Source organism: Alosa pseudoharengus, unplaced genomic scaffold, assembly GCF_046254945.1.
Source record: "Alosa pseudoharengus isolate Yale_2024_CS ecotype anadromous, Long Island Sound unplaced genomic scaffold, YU_APseudo_1.1 YU_APseudo_1.1_scf_2, whole genome shotgun sequence".
Lineage (NCBI taxonomy): Eukaryota > Metazoa > Chordata > Actinopteri > Clupeiformes > Clupeidae > Alosa > Alosa pseudoharengus.
In genome coordinates this window covers 19,785,955-19,800,265 of record NW_027468663.1, presented here as the reverse complement: position 1 = coordinate 19,800,265, position 14,311 = coordinate 19,785,955, and the positions used below count along the sequence as shown (strand labels likewise).

The window sequence follows — 14,311 nt, the reverse complement described above, 5'->3', positions numbered from 1 at the left end:
TTGTCTTCTATAACATTAAGTTGTTCAATAGGCTAAACATATAGCCTTACATCAAAGCTTTAGGCTTATGTCATGTCGATCAGCTACAGACAAAGAGTGTCAGACAGAGTGTGATGTCACTTAACAGAGATTGAGTCACATCACATCGTTGCAAATTTCTTACGATGATGGAACATTCCACAAAATGGTTTGTCTTCTCAATAAGCTACTGTTGTTCAATAAGCTTAACAATAAACATATAGGGCCCTATCATGACATTCTAAAGTGCATCGTCACTCGTCAAAAGTCTATTCAAATTTAGTAGGATGTCCAGTTCACATTGGGAGGGGTTTCGTTATCAAACGTGGAGCCCATGGCGCAACAAGGTGTTCCTAGGTTTTTTAATCAGTCATATGGGTGTGTTTGGGGCGTAACATCATTTTAAACCAATGAGAATGACATCTGTCATTCCCTTTAACGGCGCTAAGCGCGATATGTCAAATAAATGCATCGGTATTTTGGCATTCAACGGTGCATTTGAAGGAGGCTGCTTGCGAGACCGTATGGAATAGTCATTCTTAAACCATGCTTTACTAAAACCTAGCATAGCCTTCACGCATTTGCAACCGTCTATTATTTGAACTCATTGGCAAAGTGAAACTAACTTCACCAAGGAGTCAGTCAACGACAAGACAGTTATATGCAGTTACTTTCACTATTGACTGACAATGGGTTACCATCGAAAACATAGGCTGGAAAAAGCAACACTTACCCTAATATTGCTCAAATGACTGAATAAAACAACATTTATCCTGCAGACGAGTTGCTTATATCTTGTGACAGTGAGTCTTCAGCTGTGCTCCATACGTGTCTCTCGCCTCTCCCCTAATCACTTTTAACTGTCATTACCAATTTGCATGAGATGAACAGTATTTCATAATATCTTTATTCTAATTATGTTTCCCATTGTAATCGTGCAATTTGTAATGCTTTGCATGGACGTGGGCTGGTGTGTGTTCATGAATGATAGAAGGATGGTGCGTGCACCTGCCAATATGACTGTTGACATGCGCTCTTAAAATAGCATATGAACAACTCGCCATTGACTTCTGACGAGGTTTAGGTGGTGTACGATAGCGATTTTTAGACAACGCGCCAGGCCCCTCCCTAGGTTGTTAATTGCCACACCCTTGGGCGCAATGTTTAAAAAATAAACGTGCAAAATACCGAATTAAACTTTGCGCGGGTGGAAAACGAACTTTACGCCATGCGCTGGTGCCCAAAATACAGCCCATAGCCTTAAAGGGACACCAGGCAAGCCTGATGCTTTTTCTCTACAAAACTCCCTCGCTCGGTCTGAAGCTCTTTTCCTTTTCTTTGCGTCTTCTGTCAAGGGTTTTCGCTGCTTCTTTGCCGGCTCTGCCATTATACACGTTTGCAACAATCTCTAGCGTTTCGTTAGCCTGCCTCTGTGCTGTAAACTGATCATGCTTCGGTCGGCGGGTAGGATACACCGAACTTACAAGTGGGATATTCTTCCTACAGGCAGTAAGGGGCGGGTGAGTGAGCCTTCATTCGCCCCGTAAGGAGTCATTTAACCATATACCGACTTAGGAAGATGATTAATTAACACGAAAACGTTGCCTGGTGTCACTTTAACTCAAAACAGCTGTTAGGCTTATGTCATTTTAATCTGTAAAAATGTCACATGTAGCCATGCCTAAATTCTGCTTACTGCACATTCATTATAGGCTAATATATTATAATTAGGACTGTCAATATAACTTGTTAATTTCGATTAATTAATTACAGAAATATTAACACATTAAAAAATGCTGATTAATCGCATTTCATAGTAACACTTGACACGGTGAAGTCTGGCTATAGTGACTGAAGGAGGCAGACGAGAAAGCACAACTTTGAATGAAACATTTAGCCTAAGAACGCCCAGACCAATCCTGTTGACAGGAGCATCAATCTACCATTTCTGCAGTAAGTAATTTCCGTTGCCTACCATAGGAGATCGTCAAGTCTGAAGATCACCTCAATGCAAAGCAATACAGAGGTACGAGTTAGCAGCACACCTCTTGAACAACAATTATTGGGCTACGGGTTTTCTACAGGAATGGCATGTTTGAATGGGCACTGCACTAGTGAGTGAACAAATGCACTCACTCCACATCTGATTGAGTGTTCTTATCAACCCCTGTGGTGGGATGAGACAATTATGCTTTGAAACATCCATCCCATTCCAATTCCTCAACTGAAGGCCTGCCCGTCCTTCCTGCTTTCCTCTTTTTTCTCAATTAGCTCAAAAGCTGCTGCTGCCATCTGCTGTTTACCTGCAGGAATTGCACCTGCTGCCCTCTGCTGTTTACCTGCAGGAACTGCACCTGCTGCTGCTCTCTCATGTTTACCTGCAGGAACTGTACCTGCTGCTGCCCTCTGCTGTTTACCTGCAGGACTGCACTGCCTGCTTACTGCTGGTGTTTACCTGCAGGAACTGCACTGCCTGCTGCTGCTGCCCTTTGTTGTTTACCTGTAGGAACTGTGCCTGCTGCTGCCCTTTGTTGTTTACCTGTAGGAACTGTGCCTGCTGCTGCTGCTGCTGCTGAGCGACTCCTGACTGCGCGGCCTGGCCCTGGGCAGCCTGCGTCTGCGAGTCGACCTGCGTCTGGCCTGGCTGCGGCTGCTGCTGAAGCGTGATGGCCTGGGGTTGGCCCTGCTGGAAGGGGCTGTAGGCAGTCACTACCTGCCCCATGAACATGGTGGTGGGCACCATGACCGCACCGCACGCCATGGGCGCCGTCACTAGCTTAGTGACCAGCTGCTGGCCGGCTGGAAACCTGAGAGAGAGAGAGAGTGAGTAAGTGAGAGAGAGTGAGAGAGAGTGAGAGAGAGAATGAGAGAGAGAGTGAGAGAGAGAGAGAGAGAGAGAAAGAGAGAGAGAGTGAGTGAGTAAGTGAGAGAGAGTGAGAGAGAGAATGAGAGAGAGAGAGAGAGAGAGAAAGAGAGAGAGAGTAAGTGAGAGTGAGAAAGAGTGAGAGAGAGTGAATAAGTGAGAGAAAGAGAGAGAGAGCGAGTGAGTGAGTAAGTGAGAGAAAGAGAGAGAGAGAGAGTGAGAGAGTGAGGAGAGAGAGAGAGTGTGAGTGAGAGAGAGAGAGTGAGAGAGAGAGATGGATACACAGAAGTATGAAGTAGGAGGCGAGATGGACATGAAAAATTAAAGAATAAAAGACAGAAAGAAAGAAAGGAAACATTACAACACGATACAGCATCACAGCTTCATATCACATTGCATTTGCAATTACCAAGAGATTACCAAGAGACAGGACCAATGTTCCCTCTAATTTTTTTCAGCACTGAGCAAATATTTTGTTTTCTGAGCGCACATTTCAGCACTGTGAGCAATTTGCAACCACGCGACCTGCCGAAAATGACCACGAACCTGCGTTAGCCATAGGGAATTCAAAGAGATAACAGCAAATGCATTAAAAAGGTTGATATTTATTCAATATCCTTTATAATGGTTGGACTTGTGGAACATTTTAATTATGGTGTTTTACCAGTCAGTTTAGTTGAACTTAAAGGATCTTTGGTTGAACTTCAATAAGGTTTAGAGAGGTTATGACTGGTTATGACTTATAATGATACTTTTTTATATGTATCCAAGGTGTTTAGTCATTTCTCAGCAGGTACAACATTTAAGTGGAACGTCATTGAAAGAAAAATGCTAATGGAGTGCTTAACAATAATTATAGGCCTATTAAATTGACATGTTGTCATTTTTCCTAAAGGTAGCCTATAGAAACAATTTTATAACTGGAGTGGTTTGCAACAAACTAGGCCACAAAACATCATTGAGGGAGATAGGCTTATCTGGCTCATCTTGTCAGGTTCGGTACCTGACGCTTCAGTAAAGCAGCCACTCCTTTAAGTCTGCCTAACATTAAAGGTTGTATCAGCGATTTCAGGCACAAAAAAGGCCCAATCATAAATTATCAAATTCATCTAATCTTTCCTAACTAGCTGTCTGCCATAAGCAGGCCATCAAAAAACCACGTCTGTACACAAAAACAATTGCTACCAATAAGTGTTGGCAACCACTCAAAGGCAAAATAAAGTGTTCCAACCAATAACCGACTAGATTCGTGTTTAGGAGAGTTTCAAATGCACGGGAGGGAGGGGAAGGGAGTAGCGAGCTAGCTCTCTGTTTTGTTTGAACATCAACAGACGTTCAGCCGTAATCGTTGATACAACCTTTAAGCACCATCTGAAGTAAACATGGTCTGCGTATAACTCTGCGTATAACTTGGTAATGACATCAAGGATGTTATCTGCAGGGCATCCTGAAAGCTGAATGATTCCAGAAAAAACTGTCTTGTAACTGAAATCAGTTTGCTTCTGAAACGTAGGCTAATGTAAAGTGATGTAAATGTAAAGCACAAGCATCGTGCCATATGATCGTGTATCCTGAACTGATAACATGAACATGTTGGTGTAATTGCTAGCATCACATTGTTGATTAATAATTTTATTTGTTCAGGGTCGGAACATGCTCTCTGAATTAGTCTCTCTCGGGATTCATTAGTTTCGGGGAGAATTTGATCGATAGAGTTCCCATGTCTAAGTCTTAATGTCTCCAATGCGTCTACATGGACTTTCTGTTTCAGATAACGCTTTAGGTAATCAAGCTTCCACTCAGACCAAGTTTTCCCACGAGTGATCTCTCCTTTCGCTTTTGCCTCCGAGCAGAATTTGCAGATCACGCCACTCCTTTCGTAAATATGTTTGAAAGTTTTTGCTACCAGGACCATCTTTGGGTCAGATTGGAGTGTTTCATCTAGCCACTCATGTTTAAACGTTAGGCAGACCTTTTCTGGGACATCTGCTCTGCATTTATTTTCACCATGGTAGCCTACTACATAACTGGAGCAGGGCCCGCCTAGAGTAGCCTAACATACATACTTTGTATGTAAACATTCTAACTTACATCCGGCTTGGTTGTCAGACATGTCAGAATTTTAAATGTTTATTGCCTAGCCTACATCACCTTTGATGCTCAGATTTTTAACACCTGTAAAAAAAAAATTGTGAGGTCTGAAAAATGTGCGCGGTCTGAAAAATCTATTGCACGGCCACTTCGACTCGTTTGCGCGTCCGTGTGCGCGCAGCTTAGAGGGAACATTGGACAGGACTATAGGACTAACCCATCCAAGCCAGTGGTAATGCACGAAAAAGAGAGTTTTGGTATGGCTGACAAGTGTGTGTGTGTGTGTGTGTGTGTGTGTGTGTGTGTGTACCTGATCTGTCGGTCCTGGGTGAAGGTGGTGATGGTGGTACCCCCCTGGGAGCTGTTGTGTGCCAGGGTGGTTGCTATGGGCATCACGTTGGCAGAGCCAGGCTGTGAAATCATCATGTTGTATAGCGGAGTGGGCAAGGCACCCTGGGATGCACGCTGAGTCTGAGGGCACACGCACGCACACGCGCACACACACGCGCACACACACACACACACACACACACACACACACACACACACACACACACACAAAGTGACATCATTTAGAGTCAAAGATGACATAACTACTCACATTGGAGGCATGACTGGGCATGAAGTGAGGCACGCTTCTATGACATCAGGGATCAATATCCATTATTTTCTCCACAATTACATCAGCTTCTCTACGACTTAACTACATGCCATTCTAAACGTCATACTTCTACTAATGACAGACTGTCGGCCATGTTAAAGAAAAGGCCAATGCAGAAAAGAGCCCAACACTCCTCTGTGCAACCATTTTAGCTTTGCTTGAAAATTATGAAGAAAGCCTTTAAGGTCAGCTCCTAAGGTACAGAACACAGAATTAAACAGTTCAAAAAGTCCTTTCCCCAAAATGTCTCTTTGAAAAACTGAACTCCTCTTCCGTCTTTCCACAAGAAGCACATCTTCCCTTTCTCCACATGACACACACGTGTGTGTGTGTGCGTGCATGTGTGAGTGTGTTACCTGTGCGAGGGCCTGCTGCTGCTGCTGCTGCTGCTGCTGCTGCTGTTGCTGTTGTTGTTGTTGTTGTTGTTGCTGCTGCTGTTGCTGTTGTTGTTGTTGTTGTTGCTGCTGCTGCTGCTGTTGTTGCTGTTGTTGCTGCTGCTGCTGGACTGCGACCGCCTGCTCGGAGCTGCTGACGCTCTGCTGCTGGCCGGGCTGGATGGTCAGCACGCCTGTCTGAGTGCCAGCTGCTCCCAGCATGGTGGCACCGCCCGGGGCCAGCTGCACATTCAGACCACCCGATGGCGACTGCTGCAGGAACATCTGGACACCGGAGAGGGAGAGAGAGAGAGAGAGATCAGGGAGTTAGCACAGCGCTCGGCTCACACAAGACAGAAGATAAGACACAACCTAGTTCATTACCACAAATCAGCTCTACATCAACAGTGAGAGAGAGAGAGCCAGAAACAACTGTAAGCAGATACTAGCTAGCTACATAGTATTCTGCACTGTCCCACACAACTTAAAAATATAACAAAACTGTGCTACCTAATTAAAAAGTATATTAAGTGATGTTTTTGCCCTATTGGCTATTCTGCACTGTCCCACACACCTTACAAATATAAAAATGGAAAGTAACTTGTACTTTCAGTACTGTATTGACTATGTAACTTTTACAGTAAGTTTCCCAATAAAGAATTTTCACTTTTACTTGAGTCCGTTTCTAATTATATAGTATATTTAAAAACTGTTCATTGTTCATTTTTAACGATTGCATTGTTTCTATTTGTAAGTCACTTTGGGCAAACGTGTCTGCTAAATCATATAACCATAGTATAGATTTTCCATACTCTACCCACCACTGGTTGGCATACCTGCGTCCCCGTGCCCTGCACGCGGTGCAGCTGTTCCTGGATCTGCCGCAGCTCCGCCTGCTGCTTCTGGATGTTGGCCTCGATGGCGCGCGTGCGCTGCTCCAGCTGGTCCTTCAGGTGCTGCATGGCGTTCAGCTGGGCCGTGAACTGCACACATAGGACAAGGACGCACCAGCACAGGGGTCAGAGGTGAAAGGTCACCAAGGGTGGTTCTGCTTCTTCTGTGTGTGTGTGTGTGTGTGTGTGTGTGTGTCAGTGTCACTGCTATACTTCGTGGCCACGGATGGGCTGTAATGTATGCCAGACATGGGGGACTCGAGTTACATGACTTGACTAGAGTCAGACTCATTTTTTAGGACTTGGGACTTGCTTGATCAACATGTATAAAAGACTTGACTTGACTTTGACTTGCTATTCATGACTTGAGACTTGACTTAACTATTTTTTCATAGATATTAAGGAGTTAATTTTCATAGATATTACGCGAACAAACCTGTCATTGTTACCAAGTGACGCGACAGACCAACAGCAAGTTCCAGATCAAATGAGACAGACTGAGGTAGGCTAACTTGCAAATATGGAAGGCTCTATATTTATACCTAAACATAATATTTGGCTTCACAGATGATATATCTGACAACTCAAAGGAGAAATTAACAGCAGTCTGCAAGTGCGGAAATTAGCGACATAACCACCACCACGTTGATTTTCATCCGTCAGAAGTTAGTCGTGTTAGAAACCTAATGTAAAATTTGAGGTATGTTAACAGTTGGCTTTGAATTTTTTATGCTTTTAGTAAACGCCATATTAGGTTAAAATGTGTGAAATGGCAAAGTGAAACATTTTCTTGTCCAAGTTTAATCTTGATATGCTAGCGAAAATATTGCCAATGTAACCTAAGCGCCTCTCTTTCTCCCTCCCTCTTAAACACGTCCCTGTTCCATACGTTACAGCCTAGTAACAACAGTAAGTAGGCCTAGCTAACTGCCAGCAATCAGCATAGAAAAGTAGCTTACTTCACATGTTAGGCTTATGTATAATATGATATAGCATTGACGGTCCTAAACCCTCCTAAAACCCTTTGCCCTGTCGCGCTTGTTGAAAACATGGGTAAATCATCATGAATTTGTATGATTTGGCTATGACTTGACTTGCTTGATTGTCACAAAAAATGACTTGGACTTGCTTGAGACTTGAAGGTTAAGACTTAAGACATGCTTGAGACTTGAAGGTTAAGACTTTCGTGAACATGAAACCAAATAAAAAAAAAACAATTAAATGACATGGATTAGCTTCAACATGTAGCCTAATGTCTACACTGTTCCACTAAAGTCTATGAATATGGTCTGTATAGCTTTTCATTTTGTTGTATCAGGGATGGGAAGGATGGCCGTAAGCTATCATTTCCCCAGCAACTCTCAAGCCAAAATGCACGGTCCCATGAAAGGCTATAATCTGCTTGATGATTTTATGGGTTCTCCCTGTTTTACCCAACAGGTTCAACGAGTTCTCCCGGTCTCTTTTACTCAAAACTATCTCTTTCTTGGATACATTTGGCAACTCCATCATGCACTCAGAAGTTGATAGGCTATAGCTTACTGAAAATCACTGTTTGAACCTGCGTGACGTGAGCACAAAATAAAATGTGAAATATACACTTTAAGTGTGAAAGTTTTGCACACAATTTTTTCACATTTTCGCACCGTCATTTCCTATCATATCTGGTATGTACGGGCCTTTAAATTTAGTTCTATACTACACTCTAGTGTGTGTGTGTGTGTGTGTGTGTGTGTGTGTGTTTACCTGCACAGCGGGCTGTGCCTGTTGCTGTTGTTGCTGCGGTGCCTGCTGCTGCTGCTGCTGCGCCCCCAGAGGTGGTGTTGCACTCTGGGCTGTGGTCTGGGAGCACATGGACTACAGGAGGAACACAAGAGGACACGCTCAGGGCTAGAGCAAACACCCTGCTGCTGCTGCTGTGGCTGTGGCTGTTTTATCTTGCGTCAGGTTAGGTGGCGTTAGGTGTGTAATGTTAAAGGGACACCAGGCAAGCCTGATCCTTTTTCTCTACGAAACTCCCCCTCGCTCGGTCTGAAGCTCTTTTCCTTTTCTTTGCGTCTTCCGTCAAGGGTTTTCGCTGCTTCTTCGCCGGCTCATTATACACACGTTTGCAACAATCTCTAGCGTTTCGTTAGCCTGCCTCTGTGCTGTAAACTGATCATGCTTCGGTCGGCGGGTAGGATACACCAAACTTGCAAGTGGGATATTCTTTCTACAGGCAGTAGGGGCGGGTGAGAGAGCCTTCATTCGCCCCGTAATGAGTCATTTAAACATATACCGGCTTACGAAGATGATTAATTAACACGAAAACGTTGCCTGGTGTCCCTTTAAATAGGCTTGGTAATTGATCGCCCACTGTGGGAAATCCCCCTACCTATAGACCCCTTCAATATTTGTACATCCAGAGCTAGGTTGGGTGCGAGCGCAGCATGGGGTCAGCTAATGTGCTACTGTGTTGCGGTGTGAAAAGGCAGAATCGCGACACACCCTTTCTAGTGTTTCACGCAGTGCTTTGCAGCTTATGCGGCCGCAAAAGCAACCCACAACTCCCGCTTTACTTATCGGTAGCCTACGTTGTCCAAAAACAAACAAATAAATAAATAATAATTTCATACCTCTCCTTGCTTTCATTGTAGACTATGTGTGCAACTTTACCAAACAGTATAGAAGTAAACCCCCTCTCCTTGCCCCGCTCTCTCTCGCGCTCCCTCCTCTCACTCTCCTTCCCTCTCCTGCTCAATGAACACGAGCGACTTAAATAAAACATTCACAATCGTGAAAGCAAGGACGCATAGACGACTAGCTAAATTACTATTAAATCCGCTTAGCATCATTAGCATGCTGCACATATTTGTTTAAAACTCTTGCATTGAAGTTGACTGATCATCTCAATACCAACGTTTCCCAAAAGGGCCTGTCCCAAGGAGAACAAGTATTTCCTTGAAACTTAAACACAGATGGGGAAACTGAAGAGTCCAATCAGTAGACTATGATAGGCTAAGCTATATACTTTGTTTACAATATTCCCAGGCTTCAACCAGACAGCTGAATTAAAGAGGTAGAGTTGTAATAAAAAATAGTAGGCCTAGGCCAGGGGTGGGCAAACTTTTTGGCTCAAGGGCCACATTGGGTTTTGAAAATTGGCCGGCGGGCCTAAGAGTTAACTTTAACATGATGTTTTGACATTGACATTGTAAACGTTATCTAAGGAGAGTGAAAAGCAGTTTGCAGTAAAGCTAACCAACGTCGTCTCTATCGCAGGAAAAAAATAGCGAGCAGCCTGATAACTAAATGAAATGCTCGGCGGGCCGGATGAAAGTGCTTGGCGGGCCGGATCCGGAGTTTGCCCACCCCTGGCCTAGGCTATAGGCTAATAAAGTGTGCTGTCATAAATATCAGTCATTCAGAAAAATATTTTTATATCAGGATATAAAATAATAGATATATTAGGCTATATTGTAATCCTCTGGTGTTCTAAGGGAGGCTATTAAAATGTTATTTAATAAAATGTCTAGCCCGCCCCCCCCCAAAAAAAAAAAAAAAAAATCAAGATTCGTATCAAACCGTTGGTCAAAAATCGTGATACAAACCGAATCGTGAGGTTGGTGTATCGTTACAGCCCTAGCTAATACAATAGCCACGGTCATCCCAGGACCTTGAACCATACCTTAATAATTGCATTTTCTGTAATGTCAAAAGAAAAAAAAATAATAATAATTTAGTCTAAGCTAATGGCGATTGTCTTCCTGATTCTGAACTGATAACAGAATGGGTAGACGATGTTAGCAGGTGGCCAGAGATTCATTTGCCCACCATAAATATAGCTATCTGGTTGACAAGCCCATTGTGTATACACACAAAAAGTAGGCATTTTTCTTGATGTTTCCTTGACGTTACAGTCAATACACACACACACACACACACACACACACACACACACACTTCAATGAGATGGAAAGCTTTCTGACCCCGATATGCATGCACATTTTTGTGTGACATGGACCGTGAAGGGGTCAATAACACAAGGAATTTAACACCTTTCCTGCGTATGTCTGAAGTTATTCTGGTAACTTTGGTTCCGTTCAAAACTGGTGGAAATGCGAGTTGGTTCACTAGACAGCACCAAGCTTAGAATAATTCTGAACGGAACCGGGTCTTGAACCGGTTCTCTGTTGGTCTCTGTTGGAGTGTGCAGTCCAGCTCACCTGATTGCTGATGGAAGACCGGCGCTGGGAGGACATCTCGATGGTGGATGGGGCAGCAGGGTGCGGAGAGGTGGCGTCCAGCTGTATCTTGGAAGGCGTGGCTGAAATGCAAACAGACCAATCAGAGAGGTTATACTCGGATTACAGCACTTAGGAAAACCCTCTCCATCCAAAAGTGTGTGTGTGCGTGTCTGAGGGAGAGGGAGAGTGAATGTGAGTGTGTTTAGGGGCATTAAGAGGTACCCACAACCAGTGTTGGGAACGTTACTTTAAAAAAGTAATTAGTTATAGTTACTCACTACTTTCTTCCAAAAAGTAACTGAGTTAGTAACTGAATTACTCTATGATAAGAGTAACTCGATACCAGGGAAAGTAACTATTTGCGTTACTGTTACAAAAAAAAAGTTGCTATATGTCAAAGAATCTGGATTTTCTTTTAAACGGCGTTATTCCAAACACTGCCCACAACAGGGTCCGTATCAATGGAAACCCCTCTGTCTTAGAGTAAGTGTGTGTGTGTGTGTGTGTCTACTTGGGAGGAGGATTTAGCAACACTCACAGCCACAGGTGTTGTCGGAGATGGCAGTGTGGGAAGACTTGCGAGAGCTCCGGGAGGAAGTGGACGGCGTACGGCTGTGGCTGAACCGCTCTAGCGCCTCCTTCAGGCTGGATGTGTTCAGCTGTGACTCAGAGCCAGAGTCCTGATTCTGCTTTCAGAGGATCATCACACACACACAGACACACACACAAACAAACACAAGGGTGAGCAATCAAATCACACCAGCTGACCTGGAGTCAGTTTGGCACAAGTATTATCAGGCAAGGCGCTCACCTTGTCAGTAATCTCAGGTGGGGATTCTTCGATGCCCATCCCTCGACGTCTCTCCGACCTCACCTCAGCATAACTGGACAAAGGAGGAGCGAGAAGAGAACGAGATCACAAAGTGTTGAGAGTGACCCTCTGTGTCCACAGAGCAGCTGACAAAGAGTGCTGCACGTGCAAGAAATTAATGAGATCTAAACTTTAAGAGCCCAATTGCATTGAACCAATCCCTACGCCCAGGAGGAAGTTATGGTTTTGTTCATCCTGAATGTCTGAATGTCAGCTTTATTCTATGATTTAGCTTTTTGCTCTTTGCTTACTTCACATATCTTCCTTTTATTAATTGAATAATGAAAGTCATTCCACTATTAATACCTGTTCTTTTGATCTACATATTTTATATCATCTGTTGTGCTTGCCTCAATCTCAGTACTAGATTTTCATACCAGTCACATTTAGTGAGAAACTAGGTATAAAGCATATGTATTCAATTCCATCTTGCAAAAATGGTCAAATATTTTCTCCAGATAGCTTAAATGTGTATTAGTGTGTGTGTGTGTGATTTGTTTTACCTGACGACTGTATGCACGCAGACAATGAACTCTGGCCTGGAGTTCCACTGATGATAGGTAATGTAGTACTGCGTCTGCAGCCAGATCCACTGCTGCCCTTTGGTCAAGAAGCGATAGTAGCAGGACTTCCCCTTCCCATACTGCATCACTGAGGGACAACAGAAGGAACAGACACAAGATGAGAGAGGTGAGCGAGAAGGAGACCTTTCATTGGTCAGATCACTTAAAGGGACACCAGGCAAGCCTGATGCTTTTTCTCTACGAAACTCCCCCTCGCTCGGTCTGAAGCTCTTTTCCTTTTCTTTGCATCTTCGGTCAAGGGTTTTCGCTGCTTCTTCGCCGGCTCTGCCATTATACACACGTTTGCAACAATTGCTAGCGTTTCGTTAGCCTGCCTCTGTGCTGTGGATGCAGGATGTAAACTGATCCTGCTTCGGTCGGCGGGTAAGATACACTGAACTTGCAATCGGGATATTCTTCCTACAGGCAGTAGGGGCGGACGAGAGAGTCTTCATTCGCCCTGTAATGAGTCATTTAACCATATACCGACTTATGATGAGTAATTAACACAAAAACGTTGACTGGTGTCTATGGAAGAATATTAGACTCAAACGTTTTGTACGTGTGTATCACGTTTTGAAACTGTAGAAATTATTTGTAACTGTAAAAATGATCTGTAATTGTCAATATCACAAATATGCCCTACACTTACAAATCTATTCTACGGGTACGGATCGGTTTTACAGCTACAAATCATCCTACAGTTAAAAATATTTTACAATTACAAATATATTCTACAATTACACATCAATATTCTACGCACAAAAAGCTGCTCTACAGTTACAAATCTTTTCTACAGGTGTACAGACTTTTGCACCACCTTAGGGACGAGAAGTGTCTCATATGTATTGTGTGTGTGTAACAGGATTTGTAACTGTAAAAATGATTTGTGATTTAACAAAAAAATAACACGAACAATTTTAAGTATTACTCATATGTCGTTCACTTACAAATATATTCCACATGTATTAAATATTCCACAGTTGCTGTCTTTCAATTACGAAACTATTCTGCCAAATACAAATCTCTGCTACTCGCACAAGTATTTCCTACAAGTACACAAATACTTTTGAGACTGTTCTGGCGCTTCCTGTTGAATAGCCAATGGCGATCCTCAGGTTTGGCTAGCCAACCATGAATCTCAGTTCACTAACCAATCACAGAGCAGGAGCAGCGCCGTCGTTGTCTGTGGGTGTAACCAAACTTGGAGTCTACGCTTGGAGCACGCTAGTTTCCTGTATTCTTTGAGGTATGTTGGTAGCCTACACCACACAAACTTGTTCTATGTCCACTATTCATTGTTAATACAGCCAGTGTACCTGATATACGGGGCAACGAGGTGAGATCAATCAATGGCAACTAATGTGGGCAACAGACAAATAACTAAGCTACCGCTAGTTAGCCAAATCCCACTCAATCTCAATGTAGAATAGCAATGGTATTTTCAGTTTAAGCAGCATACAAGTGCGAACGGAAATGTAGTGTGTGGATGGATGGAAATAAATAACAACACTCAACATACTTTTGAAGACATTTTGTTTCAAGTTTGTAACAAATGCGGTCAAAGTTTTAAGGGAGTTTGTCAGTCATAAGGTAGGCTCAGCATTATTATCAAGAGGTGTGCTAACCATTAGGCCTCGTATGCCAGGTCTACCTCCAGATTGTGAGGTGCTACTTCGGACTTGACGAACTCTTATAGTAGGCAACAGAAACTCCTTACTGCAGAAAAACCGTAGTACTGCAGGTTTGAT

The 14,311-nt window shown here is 43.4% G+C and overlaps 1 protein-coding gene across 8 annotated transcripts in view; it reads right to left on the bottom strand.

Moving 5' to 3' along the window:
• The window catches only part of clockb (clock circadian regulator b), a 33,356-nt gene that overhangs the window by 4,384 nt on the left and 14,661 nt on the right, over nucleotides 1–14,311 (bottom strand). For 2 of the 8 annotated variants that reach the window (XM_076294051.1, XM_076294046.1), the window contains 9 exons: nucleotides 12,501–12,648; nucleotides 11,938–12,010; nucleotides 11,665–11,815; nucleotides 11,106–11,206; nucleotides 8,647–8,757; nucleotides 6,829–6,990; nucleotides 5,990–6,292; nucleotides 5,283–5,443; nucleotides 2,519–2,825 (listed from right to left, as the gene is read on the bottom strand). In XM_076294051.1, the coding sequence (XP_076150166.1) occupies nucleotides 2,519–2,825; nucleotides 5,283–5,443; nucleotides 5,990–6,292; nucleotides 6,829–6,990; nucleotides 8,647–8,757; nucleotides 11,106–11,206; nucleotides 11,665–11,815; nucleotides 11,938–12,010; nucleotides 12,501–12,648 (1,517 nt within the window). The remainder of the gene's footprint in view (nucleotides 1–2,518; nucleotides 2,826–5,282; nucleotides 5,444–5,989; nucleotides 6,293–6,828; nucleotides 6,991–8,646; nucleotides 8,758–11,105; nucleotides 11,207–11,664; nucleotides 11,816–11,937; nucleotides 12,011–12,500; nucleotides 12,649–14,311) is intronic. The other 6 variants (XM_076294049.1, XM_076294048.1, XM_076294047.1 and 3 more) reach the window with 6 other exon arrangements.